The sequence below is a fragment of the Suillus subalutaceus genome, assembly GCF_016647625.1.
Source record: "Suillus subalutaceus strain FC151 chromosome Unknown DFJ58scaffold_322, whole genome shotgun sequence".
NCBI lineage: Eukaryota > Fungi > Basidiomycota > Agaricomycetes > Boletales > Suillaceae > Suillus > Suillus subalutaceus.
The window spans coordinates 4,409-24,170 of record NW_024540571.1 but is presented as its reverse complement, the minus strand read 5'-3'; the positions used below and the strand labels follow the sequence as shown (position 1 = coordinate 24,170).

Here is a 19,762-nt window from a genome sequence, read left to right as displayed (position 1 = left end):
CGGTACTGATGATGCCATGGTCATCATCAAAAATCTCCTCCAGCGTGTCGAGAAAAGAATGCTTACAATTATACGCGCCAGTGTCCCTACCATATTTTGCATACCCCAAACTTTGATTATCTGTTGTAAGTAGAATGAAACGATTGTATAATTGTAAGATGGGGGAGGACGTACCGATCGGTAGTTGGAATACAAAGATGTTGAGCGTTCAAAATTCCCGCAGACGATGAAATAGAATTGAGTTGCTGGACATGCGCTTGCGCAGAGAACGAATAGATAGTGGCGCAGTGTTGAGGCATCCGACTCGTAGTCAGACAGCCAGACAGTGCTGGATGACGCGAAGTCACCCAGCCAAAGCGTGTCTGCCTCGAAGGCAGAACCATGCGATCAGGCCAGTCGATGCGGTGGAGACAAGGGTGGGAGATGAGGATGTCGTTGAAAAATCCTGCGTGTAATCAATTAGAATAGAGTTAAATGGACACATACATTTGTAGAGGATGGATTGTGGGCGAGGTGTTGAGGTAGGTAGACCGTAATCTGACTCGTAGTCAGACGGCCAGATAGCGCTGGATGACACGAAGTCATACAGGCAGAACTTGTCTGCCTCGAAGGCAGACCATGCAATGAGGCCAGAGGTTGAAGATGGGGGCAAACGATGAGGGCAGAGGGCAGACGATGAGTGGAAATGGGGCCAAACATTGATGAGATTACTAAATTGGTCGAAATCAGAAGGGCTTTCCCAGGCTTTGATCTGGGCTTTCCCACTCTAGGTAAGGGCTTTCCCACACTGAATCAAAGTGTGAAGTCCACTTTGAACGCTTTTCCTCATCCTCAACGCTACTCCTCATCGCGGCGGCTCACATTCCCCAGCCTATTCCCCAGCCTCTACAGTCTACCTTCGTGGTGGGCGTCCTTTGAGCAGCAACTTCGTGTTGTTTGCTACTATCGATTGCTTAGACTTCGGTCGGCAGTCTTGTCATCCACCAGCTCAGTATCGTGCTATGACCACCTTGATTTATGCTATCATTACTAACATCACGCCCTCACCAGATCTCTCCCATCTTCAAGACTCTTACTGCCTTCGTGGGTCTTAGACTTCATAGGTAAGTACATTCGTTATTCGTCACGCTATTATGACTACATTAGGTCTTTAACCAGACTCGCTCAAGACTCCTGTCGCCCTTTACAGTAAGTTCGTTCATTACACTGATTCATGCTATCATCACTGACACCACGCCTTCGTCAGATTTCTCCTGAATCTTTCAAGACTCTCTCTCTCGCTATCTGCCTTCGTGGTAGCATTTTAATCGGCAGTGACTTCGAGTCGCTGTTTCATTTAAATTTCCTTCCTCAGTGACTGCGAGTCGCTGTATCTTTCCCTGTTCTCGATATCACGGTTCCTGGAGCTACAACCATGTCGATTCCTGTCTTCAAGCCATTCATGCGCGATGGTGACCGTACGTTTTGGCATCTTCGTACCTCTACTACTCTTGATTGACGATATCCAGGTTACCTGACTGCCACTGATGCTTTCTGTGTGGCTACATATGGCCACCGAGTAATCACAACTCCCAACATGAAATTCATTCCCCAACCCTTCGACAACGAATCCGACATCATTCAAGCGCGCGCAGATGGTAGATATTGGGCCCTGGATCCCTGTTAAGACCGTACTCAAGTAGTATCGGATCCGAAGGGCTTCGGCCTCAGCTCGTGCGCTGTGCCCCTTTCCCGAGTCTTGCCCCTTATTTCAGAGAGCTAAAGTATCGCGTGTATAGAGTAACGGCCAATCCGGATCGGATCCGGACTAGAAACTAACGGGTGAGGACTGTCCGAAGACAGAGGCGGATATGTAGACTATAGGAATCTATCCTAAGTCTCGGAGTAGACAAGAGTAGCGTACTCAAGTCCGGATGGATAACGGAGGGACTCAGAGTCCAGACGGAATGAGTGCAATCTAAGATGATATTCGAACTGATCTACTACAGCGCATATACAAAGGTTTATATACTACGGATAGCTAACGGAATGATCCATAAGCAAAGGTGCGAGGCTATGTACGAAAGTATAAGCAAAGTCTAAGTGGAGCGTATTGGTAAGTTGGATGGATCACGAATCATGAACCGGGAATGAAGTACAAGTAAAAGCGGATTCGTAAGTGTAGCGGATCAGTAAGCAAAGCGGAAGTAAAGGATAACCGGTATACCGGTGTACAGGAATACCGAAAGGAGATGAACGATAGTTAGAGTTATATGAACAGGAAATGAAATAAGAATCAAAGCGGATCTGTGGACCGGACGATGGATATGTTCATCGGATCTGGATCGGATCTGAGATCCAGATCATCGGATCTGTAACCGGATATATGGTATATGACAAGCCGACGCATCCGGGGGTCCGGATGACATAGAATCATATTCTATGTCATCATCCGGCCCGAGGTATAAGTCATCTAAGTCATCTAAGGGATACCCGGTGAATAGATAAGGCATGATAAGAATACAACATACCTAGTGATGCCCGGCCCATAGATGAGTCATCCACATCCATAGAATTATAGTCGGTCACCGGTGGGTCATTAAATCTAACGGCTGGATGGGCACTCATGTGTGGAGAATTGGTGGACTGATTGACTGATGATCTAAAAAACTTCGAAGTTCAACACAAAGCCGGCAATTGCTGAAAGTTGAACAACAACCAAACAAACACAAACAATAAATGATTTTGTGGATCGCCCATCAAATGTCTTGTTTGTTTGAAACTTCATCTTTCTGATAACTGATTTCAATCTGATTTCAAGATCTTTAAATCTCTCAACCCACTCATCATGTCCACTCCAGTTGACAACTCTTTGACCCATCTCAAGGCATCCGCTGCCCAGATCATGGCCATCATCAGTGCCGCCTGGCAGATTCCCCCAGGTCCCAGCCACTCAGCTTTGGGAAAACAGGTTGCTACACTTGTGGTATGTATTTTGTTTGGGTGCTTTTTCTTCTCTAACATCTTGGTAGTCTGATGTAGCCAAGGAGTATGGGTCCGGGGATGGTCCTATTCCCGGCCTCATCATTTTGTGCTCCAAAGAGCTCCAGCGCATCCGCAACATGGTTCCCAAGGTCTGGCCAGACTGGCACTCCATCGGGTATGATGATCCTCGCATTCTGAGGCACGCCTGGTACCCCAAGGTCCTCACCTGGAACGCTTTAGGCGACCAGACCTTCGATCTCCCAACTGCTGCCCCCCCCATCCACAGGTCCGATTCCTGTCAACCTTCCCTCCCCAGCCATCCCTGCCGGCAATGTTGCCGGCCCTTCCACCAACCCCACCACCGAGTCCCGGGACAAGGGGAAAGGTAAGGCCGTCTTCGCTGACCCAGACCCCGAGGCAGAAGGGAGTAAGAAGAGGAAGTCCCCCTTGATTTCTGGACCCTCCTCCCAACCCCCAAAATCCGCGATGAAGAGTCACAAGCGTCAGAGGTCTGCTCGCGTTGTGAAGTCCAAGGCCATCATGGAGTCGGAAGATGATGAAGACTCGGTTATGCAGGTATGTCGTCTTGTTCATTTTTTCATTGTCTCTCATTTTCGTGTAGCCACCTTTGGATGGAGTGCCGGAGGTCGTCCTTCCCCGGCTCTCCACAATTGTCGCAAGGATGCCTGATTCACCTCGCTCGCCCCGGGTACCCAAGAAGAAGCCCTTTGGCCCTGCCACAGTAAGTGTCATTTATGCGTCCGGGACTCGGGTGTGTGCTTACATTATACCAGGTGATTGCCGGCAGTCACACAGCAGTTGTGGAGCCCTCCCAGCCCACTCCCAAACCTCCGGTGCAGGCACCCCCAGTCATCCCTGCAGTTGACATTCTCATTCCCGGACCGGTGAGTACTTTGAAATATCTCATGTGTCCATACACAAATACAACCAACAGAACAACCCATGCTATGCTTGCCACAAGCACAACTGGCCTTGCGCAACTTGGCCGGACAAGAGGACCGGGGCTCCATGTATGTCGTGCGTCTACTGCACAACAAAGAAGATCAAGTGCACCCCCGCGACTATGGGATCCCCGCCTCCTCGCAATCGTTCTTCCTCTACTACCCGGAAGACGAGGTCCAGAACACCATCCAGGGCTTCCTCCAAGACTCCCTCCAAGGCTCCCCCCGCATCCAAAACTCCCGCCCCCTCCAAAGCTTCCCCTGCCTCCCAGTCCAGGGCCCGAACTCGCAGTCAGTCTCGTGGCCGGGCCGGAACTTCTGGTGTCACTGCTGTGACCACTCCCAAGACCCAGACGCGTGGTCGCAGCAAGACTATCACTGCCGTCAAGGCACCTGCACCTGCACCTGCACCTGCACCTGCACCTGCACCTGCACCTGCACCTGCACCTGCACCTGCACCTGCACCTGCACCTGCACCTGCACCTGCACCTGCACCTGCACCTGCACCTGCACCTGCACCTGCACCTGCACCTGCACCTGCACCTGCATCTGCACCAGCTCGTAAGTCACCCGAGTTTTTCATCACCGTCTGACCTTCATTTTCCCTTGTAGCCCTTCCGTCTTCCAGGTCAGCAGTCCCTGCTGCAGCACTTGGGGTGCCCATGCCAGATCTCCATGCCATGTCCATTGCGATTCGAGATGGCGCAGCTCGAATTGCTCTTCTGGAGGCTCGATGCCTCTGCCATCGAGGGTCTCCTGTTCAACTACAACCAAGTTGTTCATCCAGAGGATCCAGATGCATCCGGCGAAATTGTGGACCCAGGTGATCCAAGCAACCTTGTCCCAGAATATGACTCTTCCAGCAACATGGATGTTGAGGTGGAGGTGAAGGTTGAAGAGTCTTCTGTGGAGGTTGACATGGCTACATAATTGCATAGTGATAGATGTATATACAAGTTTTCAATGAATGTAACCTCTGCCAGTCCATTGATTGAGTCACTGAGTTCCGAGTCGCGAGACCCGGAATTCGGCACTCGGGATTTGAGACGACAGATTTGAAACTTGAAACTTGAAACTCGAAAGCACTCGAATCTCGGGTCTCAGTACTCGGTATTCGGTACTCGACACGATGCTCAAAACTCGTAAAACTGTTTCGAATCACCGAGTACTGACTACCAAGTACCGAGTACCGAATCTCGGGTCTCGGTACTCAGTATTCGGTACTCGACACGATGCTCAAAACTTGTAAAACTGTTTTGAATCACCGAGTACTGACTACCGAGTACCAAGTACCGAATCTCGGGTCTCGGCACTCGGTAGTCAGTACTCGGTGATTCAAAACAGTTTTACGAGTTTTGAGCATCGTGTCGAGTACCGAATACCGAGTACCGAGACCCGAGATTCGGTACTCGGTACTTGGTAGTCAGTACTCGGTGATTCAAAACAGTTTTACGAGTTTCAAGCATCGTGTTGAGTACCGAATACCGAGTACCGAGACCCGAGATTCAGTACTCGGTACTTGGTATTCGGTAGTCAGTACTTTCGAGTTTCGAATTTTGAGTTTTGTTTCCAATCTTTCGTCTCGCATGCCGAGTGCCGAATTCCGGGTGTCGGGTGTCAGTACTCAGTTCTCAGTACTCGGTACTCGGTGATTCGAGTCTCGAGACTTGTGACTTGTGATTTACAAATCGACATTTGAAACTTGTGATTTCTGAGAACAATGTGTATTATCTTATGTATTTCTGTACTCATTTCACCGACTACTGAGTGCCGAATCTCGGGTCTCGGGTCTCGGTATTTCAAGACAACAAAAATGTATATCATCTTAAATTTGAATTTTCTTAACTCGAGACTCGAAACTCGTAAAAATGTACAATACCTAGGCCTATCTGTCTATATGATATGTATCTGGGCCCACCCGTCTATCTAATACATAATTCACCTCACCCTTGGCCCACCCGTCTATCTAATATTACCCGACGTCGGCCCACCCATCTATGTAGAATTCCCCACGTCGGCCCACCCGTCTATCTAATATGACCCCACGTCGGCCCACCCGTCTATCTAATATTACCCGACGTCGGCCCACCCATCTATGTAGAATTCCCCACGTCGGCCCACCTGTCTATCTAATATGACCCCACGTCGGCCCACCCGTCTATGTAATAAATAATTCCGCTCACCCTCGGCCCACCCGTCTATGTAATAAATAATTCCGCTCACCCTCGGCCCACCCGTCTATCTAATAAATAACTCACCTCACCCTCAGCCCACCCGTCTATCTAATATTACCCCACATCGGCCAACCCGTCTATGTAATAAATAATTCCCCTCACCCTCGGCCCACCCGTCTATCTAATAAATATTTCTTCACCGCTCCCTCGGCCCATCCGTCTACAAAATAATACTAATACGTCGGCCCCACACGTCTATATAATACTATTTGCTATACATCTCTCCTCAGGTCTATAATATATGTCAATCCTACTCTACATATTACCCACATGGGCCCACCCATCTCCATAATAATATTTCTCCCGGCCCATCCGCTATCGTCGATGATATATATAACATCAGCATAGATGGGCCCACCCGTCTCCATCAGAAATAATATGCCTCCCGGCCCACCCGTCAACATCGGGAATATACATAACATCGGCCCATAATCCACTGGCCCGTATTACACGGGATATTATGTAGGTCGGGTGACCCGTATAATACGGGATTTGTCACTGAAGGGGCTCCCTCGACTTGAATCAAGTTCAATACGACTTAAGATTGGAGGTCTCAAGCGAAGGGAGTTCCAGGTAAAACCTAGTAAGATTAAAGTAAAGAACTACATAGTACAAAGTGGGTTTATATAGAGAATGGCAACCATGTTTAGGGCTGGTTCAGTAGAGTCAGAGATAGGACGGAGTCAGAGATAAGACGGAGTCGAAGATAAGATGGAGTCAGAGATAACAAGAATAGATCATCTAGTGATGGCAAGATGTGATCGTGATGTAATACAATGATGTAAGGGAAAGAAAATGAATAGGGGCGTACTTGACTGTAACATTACCCCGTTGTTATCGTTGAAGTCACCGATTTCAACAATCAAAATTATTGTAAGCGTCATAGTTGTCGCAATCACCTGCACATTGAATGAACAATCTCTCGTCTTCTTTGATCGAGATTTGTTCCATAGCGGCGTCTTTATCAGCCTCCCATCTAGAGAGGGCCTCATAGAAACCTTTGTCCGTCCATACTAACGGGATAGGCTTTTCTCCCTTAAGGTCTTTGCAAAAGACGGAAAGGTGTCCTGGCGCGAGATTACGGCATACGCGGCAGAAGTACGTGGGGCAGTTCTTGTGGCGATGACCGATAAGGTTACAATGACGACATATAAAGTTATCATGGGGTTCAGTCTTCATGATGGTGATGGATGATGATTGTGGAGGTGGGGATGGGGTCTTGGGATGTAGAGTGCGGTTGCGAGAAGTAGGGGAGACAGAGATCTCTCTCTTAAGGGGTCGTCGACGGGTGGGACATATACGGGGGATTGTTGCCGCCGGGGCAGACGTAGTATTAGTTGATACGACCGGTATAGTAGGAGGAGTGATAACATCAGACGTATGCTCAATGGGAGTTGGTATCTCAACCGGAGGCGGAATGGGAATTGCGACATGTGGGGATGGTGGTCTAGCGATTGGGTTTGTTGCAATTCGTTCAGTGACAATATGGATTGCCTCTCCAACAACTTCTTTGGTAGAGGCAGGCATAAGACGTATTGCAGTGTTGCGAATACGAATATGAAGGTGACGGAAAATGGTTTCAAGACGTTGGTCATTAACAAGTCCTGCGGTTCTTTTGACAAGATTGGCAGTGCGAATGATGTTGATGAGAAGCGTGCTAGAGAGGGCCCCTTGTTCAGCAAGGAGGCGGTCTATCTCAATAGGGTATTGTTCGGAAAGAAGGGCAGATTCAAATAGCATATTGGTCTCGATATCGTCAAGGATAGTGAAATAATTTGGGGATTCGATGGTTTCGGTCAACATGACGGATGTTGTGGATGGGGAAGCGGGTGAGACTAGCGGACATGTTATCAAGGGTTTTGACGAGAGTTTGGAGTTGCAGGAGGCAGATTTGAAGAGTGCGAAGTTCGGAGAAAGACATTCTTTTCGTTCAGATTCTTATAACTGGTGGGCTTTCTTATAAGCAGCAAGGATTGCGGAAGCATTGCCGAGGTTCTCTGTGGGAATCCATTCGTTACTGGCGGAAGAATATCCTTTCCAGGATACGAGATAGCGTCTTCGTTTACCCGTGCCTTTGTGCGATAAGATTGCTTCGACTTCGTATTCTTCTTCGTTATCGATGATATCGGGTGGGGGATCAGGGAAGTTAGGACCGTGGATTTCAGTTTCATGATAGGATGATAGTTTGGAAGCATGGAATGTGGGGTGAACCTTCCATTGTTCTGGGAGTTGGAGTGTGAATGTGATAGGGGAGAGTACGGTGAGGCGATCTCAACCTGGCTGGGCTGATATGAAATATCTAAAAATGCTCAACCAGTATAAGTGAGTCTTGGCTCTGCCTAGCTGCTATACTCGCAGAATGCAAGAATGTTCGACCCTAAAGGGGACTGCTACTGAACACAGAACCAGATGAAAGAAAGACCCTTGAAGTGCGATGGATGCGCGAAAGCACAAGAAGAAAAGCGAAGTGAGCGTGAAGCGCGAGAGAGCGCACTAAGGTAAGCGCGAGCGTGGGAACATGAGCACTAAGGCGCGCATTGTGCGGAAAATACCGGATAAGGAAACAGATAAGGAAGCAGATGTGCAAAGCGAGTGCAAACGCAGAGCGAGTGTTATAACGAGCGCGGATAAAGGTCTAGTATAGGCGGATAACGATAACCATTGGAAACACAAAGTGCGCCCAAGTGGTGACTACTACTCTAAGGTAAAACCCAATAGCGAGGGAAGTACAGCAAAGGGGAGTAATAATGATGGAGTAGTAAGTCAGCAACTTTATACTATGGAAATCGCATCGGAAGCGGAAGGGATAGGAGCAATAAGTGCTATGAATACGTAATGACATGTAATAACACTGCAATGCTTGTTACAAACCACGAGGCAAGGGATATGACGTACCAATGAGGTGGGTGGACATAGAGGGACGTTCCTGGATGATAGGCGATGCAGGGCGCTTAAGCGCGAGAAAGCGCGCAAGGTGCACGTGTGGGAATGCTGCGCGTTGTGCGGGAAAGTGCCGCGCCTATGGCGCGTTTCGCGGGAAAGCTGCGCGTTATGTGTAAAACGACTAGGGACATGATAGAAGTCGAATATAGCTGATGGTGCAAGTCGTGCATTGAAGGCCAATTGTCATGAGTTGTGAAAAGGTGCAAAATGTGCCCATATGTGCCTGCAGAAACGCGAGTCTCTACAACGGCTTTCACAGTAAAGGGTCCGTATCGTTTCGGAGCAAGTTTTTGTGAAGGTAACTGCATGATAAGATTCTTTCCCAATAACCAAACCTTATCTCCAACTTTCCATGGTTGGTATTTCTTTCTGTACGATCGTGCAGCCATTCACTGCATTGCAAGGTTATGGCAAGAGATAGCTTCTTCGCGTATCTTCTGAAGAAGGCGAAGCCGTTCTTCTGCGGCTGGTACAGTAGAATCAGGGAGTACATGAGGGAGAGCCTGTGGCTCGTATCCCATCATAAGGAAGAAGGGGGATGCGTTGCGAGAGTCATGTTTGCGGTGGTTGTGGACGAATTCAGACATGGGGATATGTTCAACCCATTCTTCTGGGTTGTTGTGGCAATAGATTCGGAGATAGGTTTCTAGTTCTTGATTTAGACGTTCGGTTTGACCGTCCGTCTGTGGATGATAAGCGGTGGAAGTGGCGATGTCGTATTTCAAGAGTTTAGCAAGGGCTTTAGAGAATTTGGATATGAATTGTGGTCCTCGATCTGAGATCACCTTCTCATGGAGTCCAAAGCGGCGGTAGACGTATTTGAAGAACTTCTTTGCTACGCCTTCAGAGGTGATGGTTTTCGTACAAGGAATGAGAATTACCCCCTTCGTAAGACCATGGTCTACCATGGCCATGATAGAGTCGAAGCCATTGCAAGGTGGTAGGTCGGTGATAAGGTCGACGGAGACTTGGGAAAATGGGGTGGAGACCGAAGAGGGAATAGGAACAAGCAGGGGAGTCGTAGGGTGGGTATCAGATTTCATTTGCTGACAAAGGGCGCAACCCTCAACATATTTTCGGATATAAGTTCCCATTGATGGCCACCAGAAATCGCGTTTAACCAGTTCTTCGGTTTTAAAGCGGCTGGGATGCCCAGCAGTAGCATGACCATGGGTCCGTTCTAAAATAGAATGGCGTCCGGCCAGTCGGACATAGGCACGGTCTTTATAGAATAAGACATCATCCTTAATCGTCCAGTCGGAGAGAGTCGATTTCATAGGAGGAAGACAAAGGCCGTTTAAGGCATCAGAGGCGGCTTGGAAGATGGGATCAGTGTCATCAGGATCAGGGTTCGCAAGGGTAGTCATAAGTTCCTGGTCGAGAAGTCGGACAAACATGGAATCAGGGAGGAGTGTTATGTCTTCATCATCGACAATATCCGGCGCATGATCAGGTCGTCGAGATAAGGCATCTGGTGCGGCGAGTTTGGTCCCTGGTACATGATGGAGCTCGATATCATAACAAGAGAGAAGAAGTTGCCATCTTGCTTGACGACGGGTCAACTTCTGTGCCGTTCGGAAATAGAGGAGGTTCTTATGATCGGTGAATATGATGACGGGATGTGGGTTTCCTTCAAGGTAATGGTGCCATTCTTGGAGTGCTCGTATAACGGCGAGGAGTTCGCGATCAAAGATTTGATAATTACGCCATTTTCATCGGTTTGTAATAAGACAGCACCAGTTGCAACAAGGGATGCATCGGTGGCTACTGCAAATTGTTGTGATGAGTCAGGGTTACGGAGGACAGGTTGTTTCAGGAAACACTCCTTGAGTGTCGTAAATGCTTCTTGACAGGGTGTGGACCAAATGAAGACGTTATCTTTCTTTGTAAGATCAATAAGAGGTCGCGCGATATCGGAATAATGAGGGATAAAGTTTCGGTAGAAGTTACAGAATCCAAGGAACGATCTGGTTTATTTAACAGTAGATGGGGTTGGCCAATCGTGGATTCCATCGGTCTTGGCAGCATCCATGGCGACGCATCCTGGGCGAATAATCATACCGAGATATTCGACCTCCTGCGCATCAAAGGTACATTTTTCCGGTTTCAAAAGAGTTGTTCTTTGCAAATCTTTGTCAAAATGCGACGGGTACGGGTGTGGTGTTCATCAAGGTTATCTGAAAAGATGAGGATATCGTCCATATAGATCACCAGCCATCCTTCATTAATCTCCTGTTGGAACGTGCGGTTCATGTAGGCTTGGAACGTGGCTGGGGAGTTGCAAAGTCTGAAGAACATGACATTCGGCTCATAGAGTCCAAATTCGGTAGTGAATGCGGCCTTCCACCTATCATCAGGGTGAATATGGATATTGTTATAACCGGATTGGACATCCATCTTGGTAAAATACTTTGCTCCATGTAGCCGTGCGACGAGGGATAGGGGAAGTGGCAATGGATAAGCATTCTTGACCGTCCAATCATTGATGTACTGATAATCTTGACAGGGTCGGAGATCTCCGCTTTTCTTTCCCACAAAGAAGAATCCGCTGGCTTGTGGCAATTTAGACTCCGAAATAAAACCTTTCTTCACGTTTTCATCAATGAATGCTTTGACAGCGGTTCGTTCAGCGACAGAGAGAGGATAGATTTTCGACGTTTTGGGAATGAATCCGGGCTTCATTTCAATACGGTGGTCAATACCGGGTTGTTCAGGGGGGTAGTTGGTTAAGACCGTCTTTGGTGAAGATGTCGGCAAAATCATGTAGATAGGAGGGTACAAGTTCTCTGAAAGTTTCTTCTTCTGTTCTAAGCCCGCAGCTAGAGTGAACTGCTGAGCTTTGTTACTAACTTTTGCGTATTCCATGGGCCATGGTAGGGGTTTAACCGTGGGTTTCTGTTCCGAGTAGCTGGTCCCGTCAGAAGTCAAGGGTATGTCCATAGTGGTGTTCGAAATTACCCGGAGTTCGGATGCGTCAGAAGAATATTCTACCAGGAATTCGTCATCATCTAGATCATACATAGAGACTTCTCACACTGGTGCGGCAAAGTTCTCTTGTGTCCAGACATCTTCCTTAGTATCAAAGGTTTCGTCATCTTCATTGGGAATGGGGAGCAGGTCGGGGAGTGGGTCGAGGATAGGAAGGGTGGGTGGTGCTTCTTCGTCAATAATTTCTTCGATAGTCACTTTTGGATAAACGACAGGGGTTTCGATAACTGGTACTTTCCTAAGTTTGGATTGCTTCCAAGTCCGGTCAATGGGTTCTTGTCGAAATAGAAGTGGAAGGTTATTCTTCTTCCTGTCTTTGTCGACTTCTTCTTCAACTTGATTACTTTTTTCCGTTCGAGAAAGAATGAGGGTTTCGGCTGCCCAGTCAATAACCGGGTTCATAGCCCATAGCCAGGGAATTCCAAGGAGGATTTGGTCCCTCCTACCAAGGTGTGTGACGTTGAACTTTCCAATCATGGTTTGTTCATCGATTTTGATAGTAAGGACGCAGTATTGGTGTATAGCTCCGCTTTTGGAGTAGCTTCCATCGGCGGTAGTAACCCTAAAGGGTTTACTGAGGGCGTGGGTTCGGATCTTGTGCTTCTTGACGAAGTCTTCTGAGATAAAAGTTCTGGCTGCTCCAGAATCGACAACTGCGGTGGTTTCAACGGTTTTCAGACGTGTTTTCGAAATTAGGGAAAGGGGAACCCAAAGTTCTTTTCATTCACCAACTTTTCATACAAGTCTTATGGGTACATCGAGAGATACTGACGTTGATCCAGTCTCCCATATCAAAAATCCTCGTTGAGACGACGGACTTCCGCTTCTTCTTCTTCTTCATCACTGCTTTCTACTTCCTTGCGGCGTATCAGGGTCTTCACTTTCTTCTTCTCAGGACAGTTCTTGAAAAGATGTCTGGTCTTGTGACAGGTGAAACATTTTCCGGTCCGGAAATGTTCAGCGCGTTCTTCTTCAGAAAGCCGATCAATTACCATGGCATTGGGATCCTTAGATGGTACATATCGGTTAGATCTGAAGTTCTTCTTCTGGGGTTGGTGACGTGCTCTGATAGCGTTCAGATGAAGGCGTGAGTTGTCAAGATTGATGCAGGTGGTAAGGATGACTTCGAAGTTGTCAGAGACATCGCCCGTGCCATAGAGGCAAGCGAGCAGCCCTGGATGTAATCCGTCTAAGAAGAATTGCTTCTTTGCAACATCACCTTGAATTCCTGCCCTTCGTGTGAGCATCAAAAATTCCGAGATATAATCTTGGAGTTCAGTTCCTTGTTTCAGATTGCGAAGCTTGGCTAACGCGGTTCCCGGGGGATCAAGTGGTTTAAACGCGCTCTTGAAATCGGCGAGGAATTCGGCCCATGTACCGTATCCTTTGACGAGGCCTACAGTAGTCTTGTTGTTGGGATCTTGCGCTTGTCTGAGGAAGTCTTCCTTCCAGTAGTGCGCGTTTCCTTCATTCATGAAGGAAGTTACGAAAATAATTTTCTGTTTGTCGTCGACATAGATCTTCTCGTTGATGTCGAGATAAGACATGCACGACATCAAAAATCCTTTGGATTTATCTCTATCCCTGTCAAAGACTGGGGGAGATCTGATTTTGATTTCAACAGGTTTCGAGGAAGACATTGGGGGGTTCAAAGGTGGTAAGGGTGGTACAGCACCTAAGTTCAAAGCGCCAAAAATTGGTGTTAATGACGTCAGCTTGTTTCAGCTTCTAGGGACCTGGGGTTCTATCTGTCGTGATGACCAGGGTTTGTTCTTTCTGAGCTACAGCGTGTGATGGCGATGTATTCGTAGAAGACTTTAATCTTTTGTTACAAACTAGGATGGTTCAGACATATGGCTACTCGATAAGAGTAACCGGCCAAGGTCGGTTCAAGACTTCGGCGTATACTGAAGTTCGATGTTCTAAGACAAGACAAGGAGAGTGTCCTCGACTTGAATCAAGTTCAATACGACTTAAGATTGGAGGTCTCAAGCGAAGGGAGTTCCAGGTAAAACCTAGTAAGATTAAAGTAAAGAACTACATAGTACAAAGTGGGTTTATATAGAGAATGGCAACCATGTTTAGGGCCGGTTCAGTAGAGTCAGAGATAGGACGGAGTCAGAGATAAGACGGAGTCGAAGATAAGATGGAGTCAGAGATAACAAGAATAGATCATCTAGTGATGGCAAGATGCGATCATGATGTAATACAATGATGTAAGGGAAAGAAAATGAATAGGGGCGTACTTGACTGTAACATTAGCAGAGTTTGCCTACAATAACGCTCCAAGTGCTACTACCGGAGTATCGCCCTTCTTTGCTAATAAGGGTTATCATCCGAACATATCCATCCATCCGGAACACGATCTATCCTCCATCCGTGCTCGCAACTATGCTATAGACCTCGACGACCTTCATCAATTCCTCCAAGAAGAAATGGCTCATGCCCAAGAAAGATATCAAGGACCTGCGGACGCTAGACGGAAACCCGCTCCGGATATCAATATCAGAGATCAAGTCTTTGTCAAGGCTAAGTACTTCCGGTCCACTCGCCCATCTAAGAAACTCTCGGAAAAGAACCTAGGTCCATTTGAAGTCATATCTCATCCGGGTACACACTCCTTTACCATCTGACTTCCCGAATCCATGAAATCCGTCTATCCCGTCTTCCACGTCTCTCAGTTAGAACCATCCGTTCCGAACATCATTCCTAATCGTATCCAGCCCCCTCCACCTCCGGTCGAAGTCGACGGAGAACCAGAATATGAGATATCCGAAATCCTAGACTTGAAGCTAGACCGTCGTAGACGTCAATGCCAACTCTTATACCTCGTCCGATAGTCCAGATATGAAGGAACGGACGAAGAGACTTCGTGGTTACTAGCCACGGAACTTGGGAATGCGTCCGATCTAGTCTCGGCTTTCCACACCGCATATCCAGACAAACCCGGTCCTATTGCTATACAATGAATATACAAAACGGATATACAAGTACATTAGTAGCAGAGAAAATGGATCTGGAAATCCTTAGCCATCCATCTCCATGTCTCCAGTGGATCCGGATTCATCAGCGTCCTTCTCAGTGGTCTCGGATTGGGCTGCCTCAGTGATCCAAATTCCATTCCTGATCCCCTCAAGAAGGATGTTCTGGAACTCCCTCTGCTGCTCCAAAAACGCCTCCAAATTAGTATTCATCCTCTCCATAGCAGCCCTACTCCCTTCTGCCGCTCCGATGCTCTGCTGGAGTAATCCGTTGGTCCGGACCAGCTCCGCTACAATGTTGTTAGCAGCAGCAAGCCAGGCCTGATCATCATACTCCACTTCCACCTCATCCGCTACTGCCATCTTCATATCCGGTGTCATGCATGGTATGCAACTCATACCATGACAGATACACAAGAGATGTGATACGGAAGGTATAATAGACCCTACTGTATCCTATCACCAAGTTACCCCATCATTTTCCCCTTAGTTATTAGCTAGTATTTTCACTTTCAATCTTCACTTCCATTTTTCCATGTATTTCTATTTTGTTCTATGACATTCCATCTCTTTCCATTTTCCTCAGGCATATTCAGCCAACAGACTTTCTTTTCAGCCACCAAGCATGTTTGTAAGCATGCCATGTGACTGGTAGATATCATGATTTGTAAAGATTGAGCTTGACTCATCATGTTTTGTCATGATTCGTCATGCTTTGTAAGATTTCTAACTGTATTTATAAGCTACTTAGTAAGAAGGCTGATTCAGCACACCAAATGGCATTGTTAGTAAGCACATCCTTACCAATCCATGTGATGACTCATGCCATGATTCGTCATGCTTTGTAAACTACACTGTATTTATAATGTAAATTAGTAAACAAGCTGACTCAACACACCAAATGGCATTGTTAGTAAGCACATTCTTACCAATCCATGTGATGATTCATGCTTTGTAATCAGGGCCTCCAAAAGGTATATAAGGAGCCCAATTTTGCCATGTAATAAATGGAGCACTTCCCACCTTCACTCATCTCAAACAGTGTGAGATTAAGTAAGAACCTAAGTACAGGCAATTCATTAGCCTCAAAGTAAGACTAAGAAACAGTTATTCAATTATATACTACCTTACAGGGGTTGATTATATAATCTATCAGCTATTCTAACTAAGTTTAAACCCATACTATTTTCCTCTCTCTTTTACAGGAAGGGAGACACGATTCACGCTACACATTTCACGCTACACGCTACATGGGCACGCTAACTCTCAGACACAAATCATACCGTAGACTCAGTATACAGAATCAAATTGTTTTAAACTAACCAAGGAACAAGGAAAGAAGGTATATTGAAATAAATCCTCCCAAGAACTCACACATTATCTACCACGAAAACTAGAAAAGTCGTAGACCGTGTACTTAAGGACTGGCAATAAGTCTTATCCTATATAGTTGTGTTGTCACTATATAAGCAGCGTACATAAGACCCTTAAGTAAGAGGACACCGGATCCGGAGTCGGACTCTGCTGGCGCTTCTTACCCTTGCCTCTCAGAGATGGGTTCTCAGCAGCGCGCTGCCTCTTCTTAGACTTGGAATCCTTGACAAGTCCAGGCCTTCCGGGGCAGGTAACCTTATCCTTCTGGCACGGATTGCAAGCCTTGATCTATCCGAACGTTAAGAGTCACGGATCTGAAAAATCAAGGACGACTCACCAAGGAATTGCTATCGGCATTGGACCATAGACAGATCCGATTCTTCTTAGCGCAACGGGTACAAGACCCATCCTTATCCGCTGAAATAGTGCGAGTCTACAAATCCGATAAGGAATCCGATAAGCCACGGATCCGATGGTACAAATCATAACTCACCATCTCCGCTACAATAGCCCTGCGCCTAGTCTCCTCCGCTTCCCTTCGGATCTCAGCCTGTTCAATCTTCCTAATCCCATCCAAGCGTTTCCGTTCCGCCTCCTCCTCTTGTTGCTTCCGCTTTTCAGCCTCTTCCTCCTTCCGAACCTCATCCTCAGCAGCAGCCAGCGCGGCCTGTACATCCACTAGAGTCTGCCTAGTGGTCTTCTTAGAGCCAGATCCGTTATCAGCCATGTTTGAGTTAAGCTAGTGGTAGTGAAAAAGTGGGGAAAGGAAGGAACACCTGCGACACTTTGGCATCCGTATATCTGTCGAAAATCCGAACTCAGCAACTTCTCCCATCAACTTCTCTATTGTCTCGCACTCATACCATCCGTTCCGGATCGCTGATTCTCGTGCCTCTAGGGATCGGCCCTAAGGGGGGGATACTGTCATATACCATATTCCCGGGTACAGATCCAATCTAGATCCGATGTACATATCTGTTGTCCGGTCCATAGATCCGATCTAATCCTTATTTCATGTCCTGTTCATATAACTCTAACTATCGTTCATCTCCTTTCGACATTCCTGTACACCGGTATACCGGTTATCCTTTACTTCTGTTATGCTTACTGATCCGTTATACTTACTGATCCGCTTTAGCTTATACTTCATTCCCGGTTATGATACATTATCCATCCGACTTACCAATATGCTGTACACATACTTTGCTTATACTTCGTACATAGCCTCGCACCTTTGCTTATCGATCATTCCGTTAGTTATCCATAGTATATAAACCCTTGTACATGCGCTGTAGTAGATCAGTTCGAATATCATCTTAGATTGCACTCATTCTGTCTGGACTCCAAGTCCCTCCGTTATCCGTCCGGACTTGAGTACGATACTCTTGTCTACTCCGAGACTTAGGATTGATTCCTATAGTCTATATATCCATCTCTGTCTTTGGACAGTCCTCACCCATTAGTTTCTAGTTCGGATCCGATCCGGATTAGCCGTTACTATATACATTCGATATCCGGAAGCCATAACGGATCCGTTACGAGACTTATCCATCTCAATATACGTGGTACTCTAAGACTCTGAAATAAGGGGCAAGCCTCGGGAAAGGGGCACAGCACACGAGCTGAGGCCAAAGCCCTTCGGATCTGATACTACTTGAGTACGGTCTTAACAAGGAGTCAAACCACTCTATCATCCTTTCTGGGAGGGACTCCCACATTGTAATATATATCAAGTGATCACACCTGATGTTCTCCACCAGTTATATCAAGGCCTGGTTAAACACCTCATCTCCTGGATCAAATCAGCCTTCAGTGAGGTGGAGATTAATGCACCATGCAATGTTTGCCTCCAAACCACAATAATTGCCTATTAATGAAAGGCATATTGCTTCTGTCACGAGTAAGTGGAATGGAACACCAGCAAATATGTTGATTTCTTTTTGGCCTAATCATTGACATGTGTCTGCCTGATGGTGCATCCCCTGTTAGACTTATTCATGCAGCTCGAGGCCTCCTCAACTTCTTATATCTCACACAGTACCCATGCCATTCAGATGTAACGTTAGAGCTTCTGAGTGGTGCACTCAATCAATTTCATGACAACAAATCTGTCTTTGTGGACCTGGGCATCCAATCGTCATTCAACCTCCCAAAGCTCCATTCTTTCTGACACTACATCACAATGATTCAAATGTTTGGAACCACGGACAACTACAACACAGAATATATGGAACACTTCACATTGATCTTGCAAAGGACGAATACATGCAAATGACGCTGTGGCTTGAGCGATGAAAGAAGATATTGTGGTACAATAGATTTATTCAATGGTGTCTACGCCCAGGAGCCGAGCCACCAGATCATATCCCTCAATCACATCATCCCCCCCACTCTGACCTCATATATCTGTGACAATCCAAGCTAGCGAATCACCCGTCTGTTAAATGGGTGACATTTGCATCCCTTGCTGATCAGTATGGTGCAATCCATTTTCAAGCAGCTGTGGCTTGTTTTGTTGTGCAGGTGATGCAGCCTGATTTGACTGTGAGGCACTCCAAGGATGCTGCCTGTCACGTCAATCTCCCATTCGACTCAGTTGGAGTATTCCACAAGGTCCGGTATAGTACTGTGAATGATGATGGGATGCTACTAGTAAACAATGTCACCATTGACATGATACATGCAAGACCTGCCCGACACGACCACCATAACAGGAGAGTTCCGGCGAAGTTCAACACTGCACTCGTAAATCTGGGCAATGGTGGGAAATTGGGTGTGGAAGGTGATTGTGTTGATGTGTAGATCTGGGGACACTTTGACTGATGAACCACTCACAGGATATCGTGTCACACAAGTTTGTGTGGTCTTTTCACTGTCAGCCAATGTCAAACATGCTTTATTTTGCAATATCAATGTGCCTGATCACCTCACTTATGTGGAATGGTTCACACTGTTCTCTGCCACACCATACATCAACCATGGGATGTATAAGGTTTCGCATGCCCTTCATGATGGTAATAGGCAATCCAGCATTATTCCTATCCGCAATGTTCGACACTCCATCCACTTAATACCCAAATTTGGAGCTGTGGCTCCACATGAATGGACTACAAGTAATGTATTAGATCAGTGTAGCACATTTTTTGTTAACAACTTCACTGACCGAGATGCATATGTAACTGTATTTAAGTTAAATGTACGGTACACAATTCAATGGCAAGGACACGGACTGTATGTCTAGGCATTGACAGGTGGTTTCTCATGGTTCAGTCATGGTGCGAAAATTTTCACAATGTCGATTCAATCTCTGTCACTA

The 19,762-nt window shown here is 46.8% G+C and overlaps 2 protein-coding genes across 2 annotated transcripts; one reads left to right on the top strand and one right to left on the bottom strand.

Annotated features, from left to right (window-relative positions):
• Positions 1-343: 343 nt before the first annotated feature.
• On the bottom strand, positions 344-848 carry DFJ58DRAFT_737094 (uncharacterized protein; the record flags this gene model as incomplete). The annotated part of the gene is made up of 2 exons (XM_041386903.1): positions 344-710; positions 766-848. The coding sequence occupies 2 exons, from the start codon at positions 846-848 to the stop codon at positions 344-346; spliced, it is 450 nt and encodes a 149-aa protein (XP_041235282.1).
• Positions 849-1,414: 566 nt separating this feature from the next.
• On the top strand, positions 1,415-1,666 carry DFJ58DRAFT_737093 (uncharacterized protein; the record flags this gene model as incomplete). The annotated part of the gene is made up of 2 exons (XM_041386902.1): positions 1,415-1,457; positions 1,509-1,666. The coding sequence occupies 2 exons, from the start codon at positions 1,415-1,417 to the stop codon at positions 1,664-1,666; spliced, it is 201 nt and encodes a 66-aa protein (XP_041235281.1).
• Positions 1,667-19,762: the final 18,096 nt, after the last annotated feature.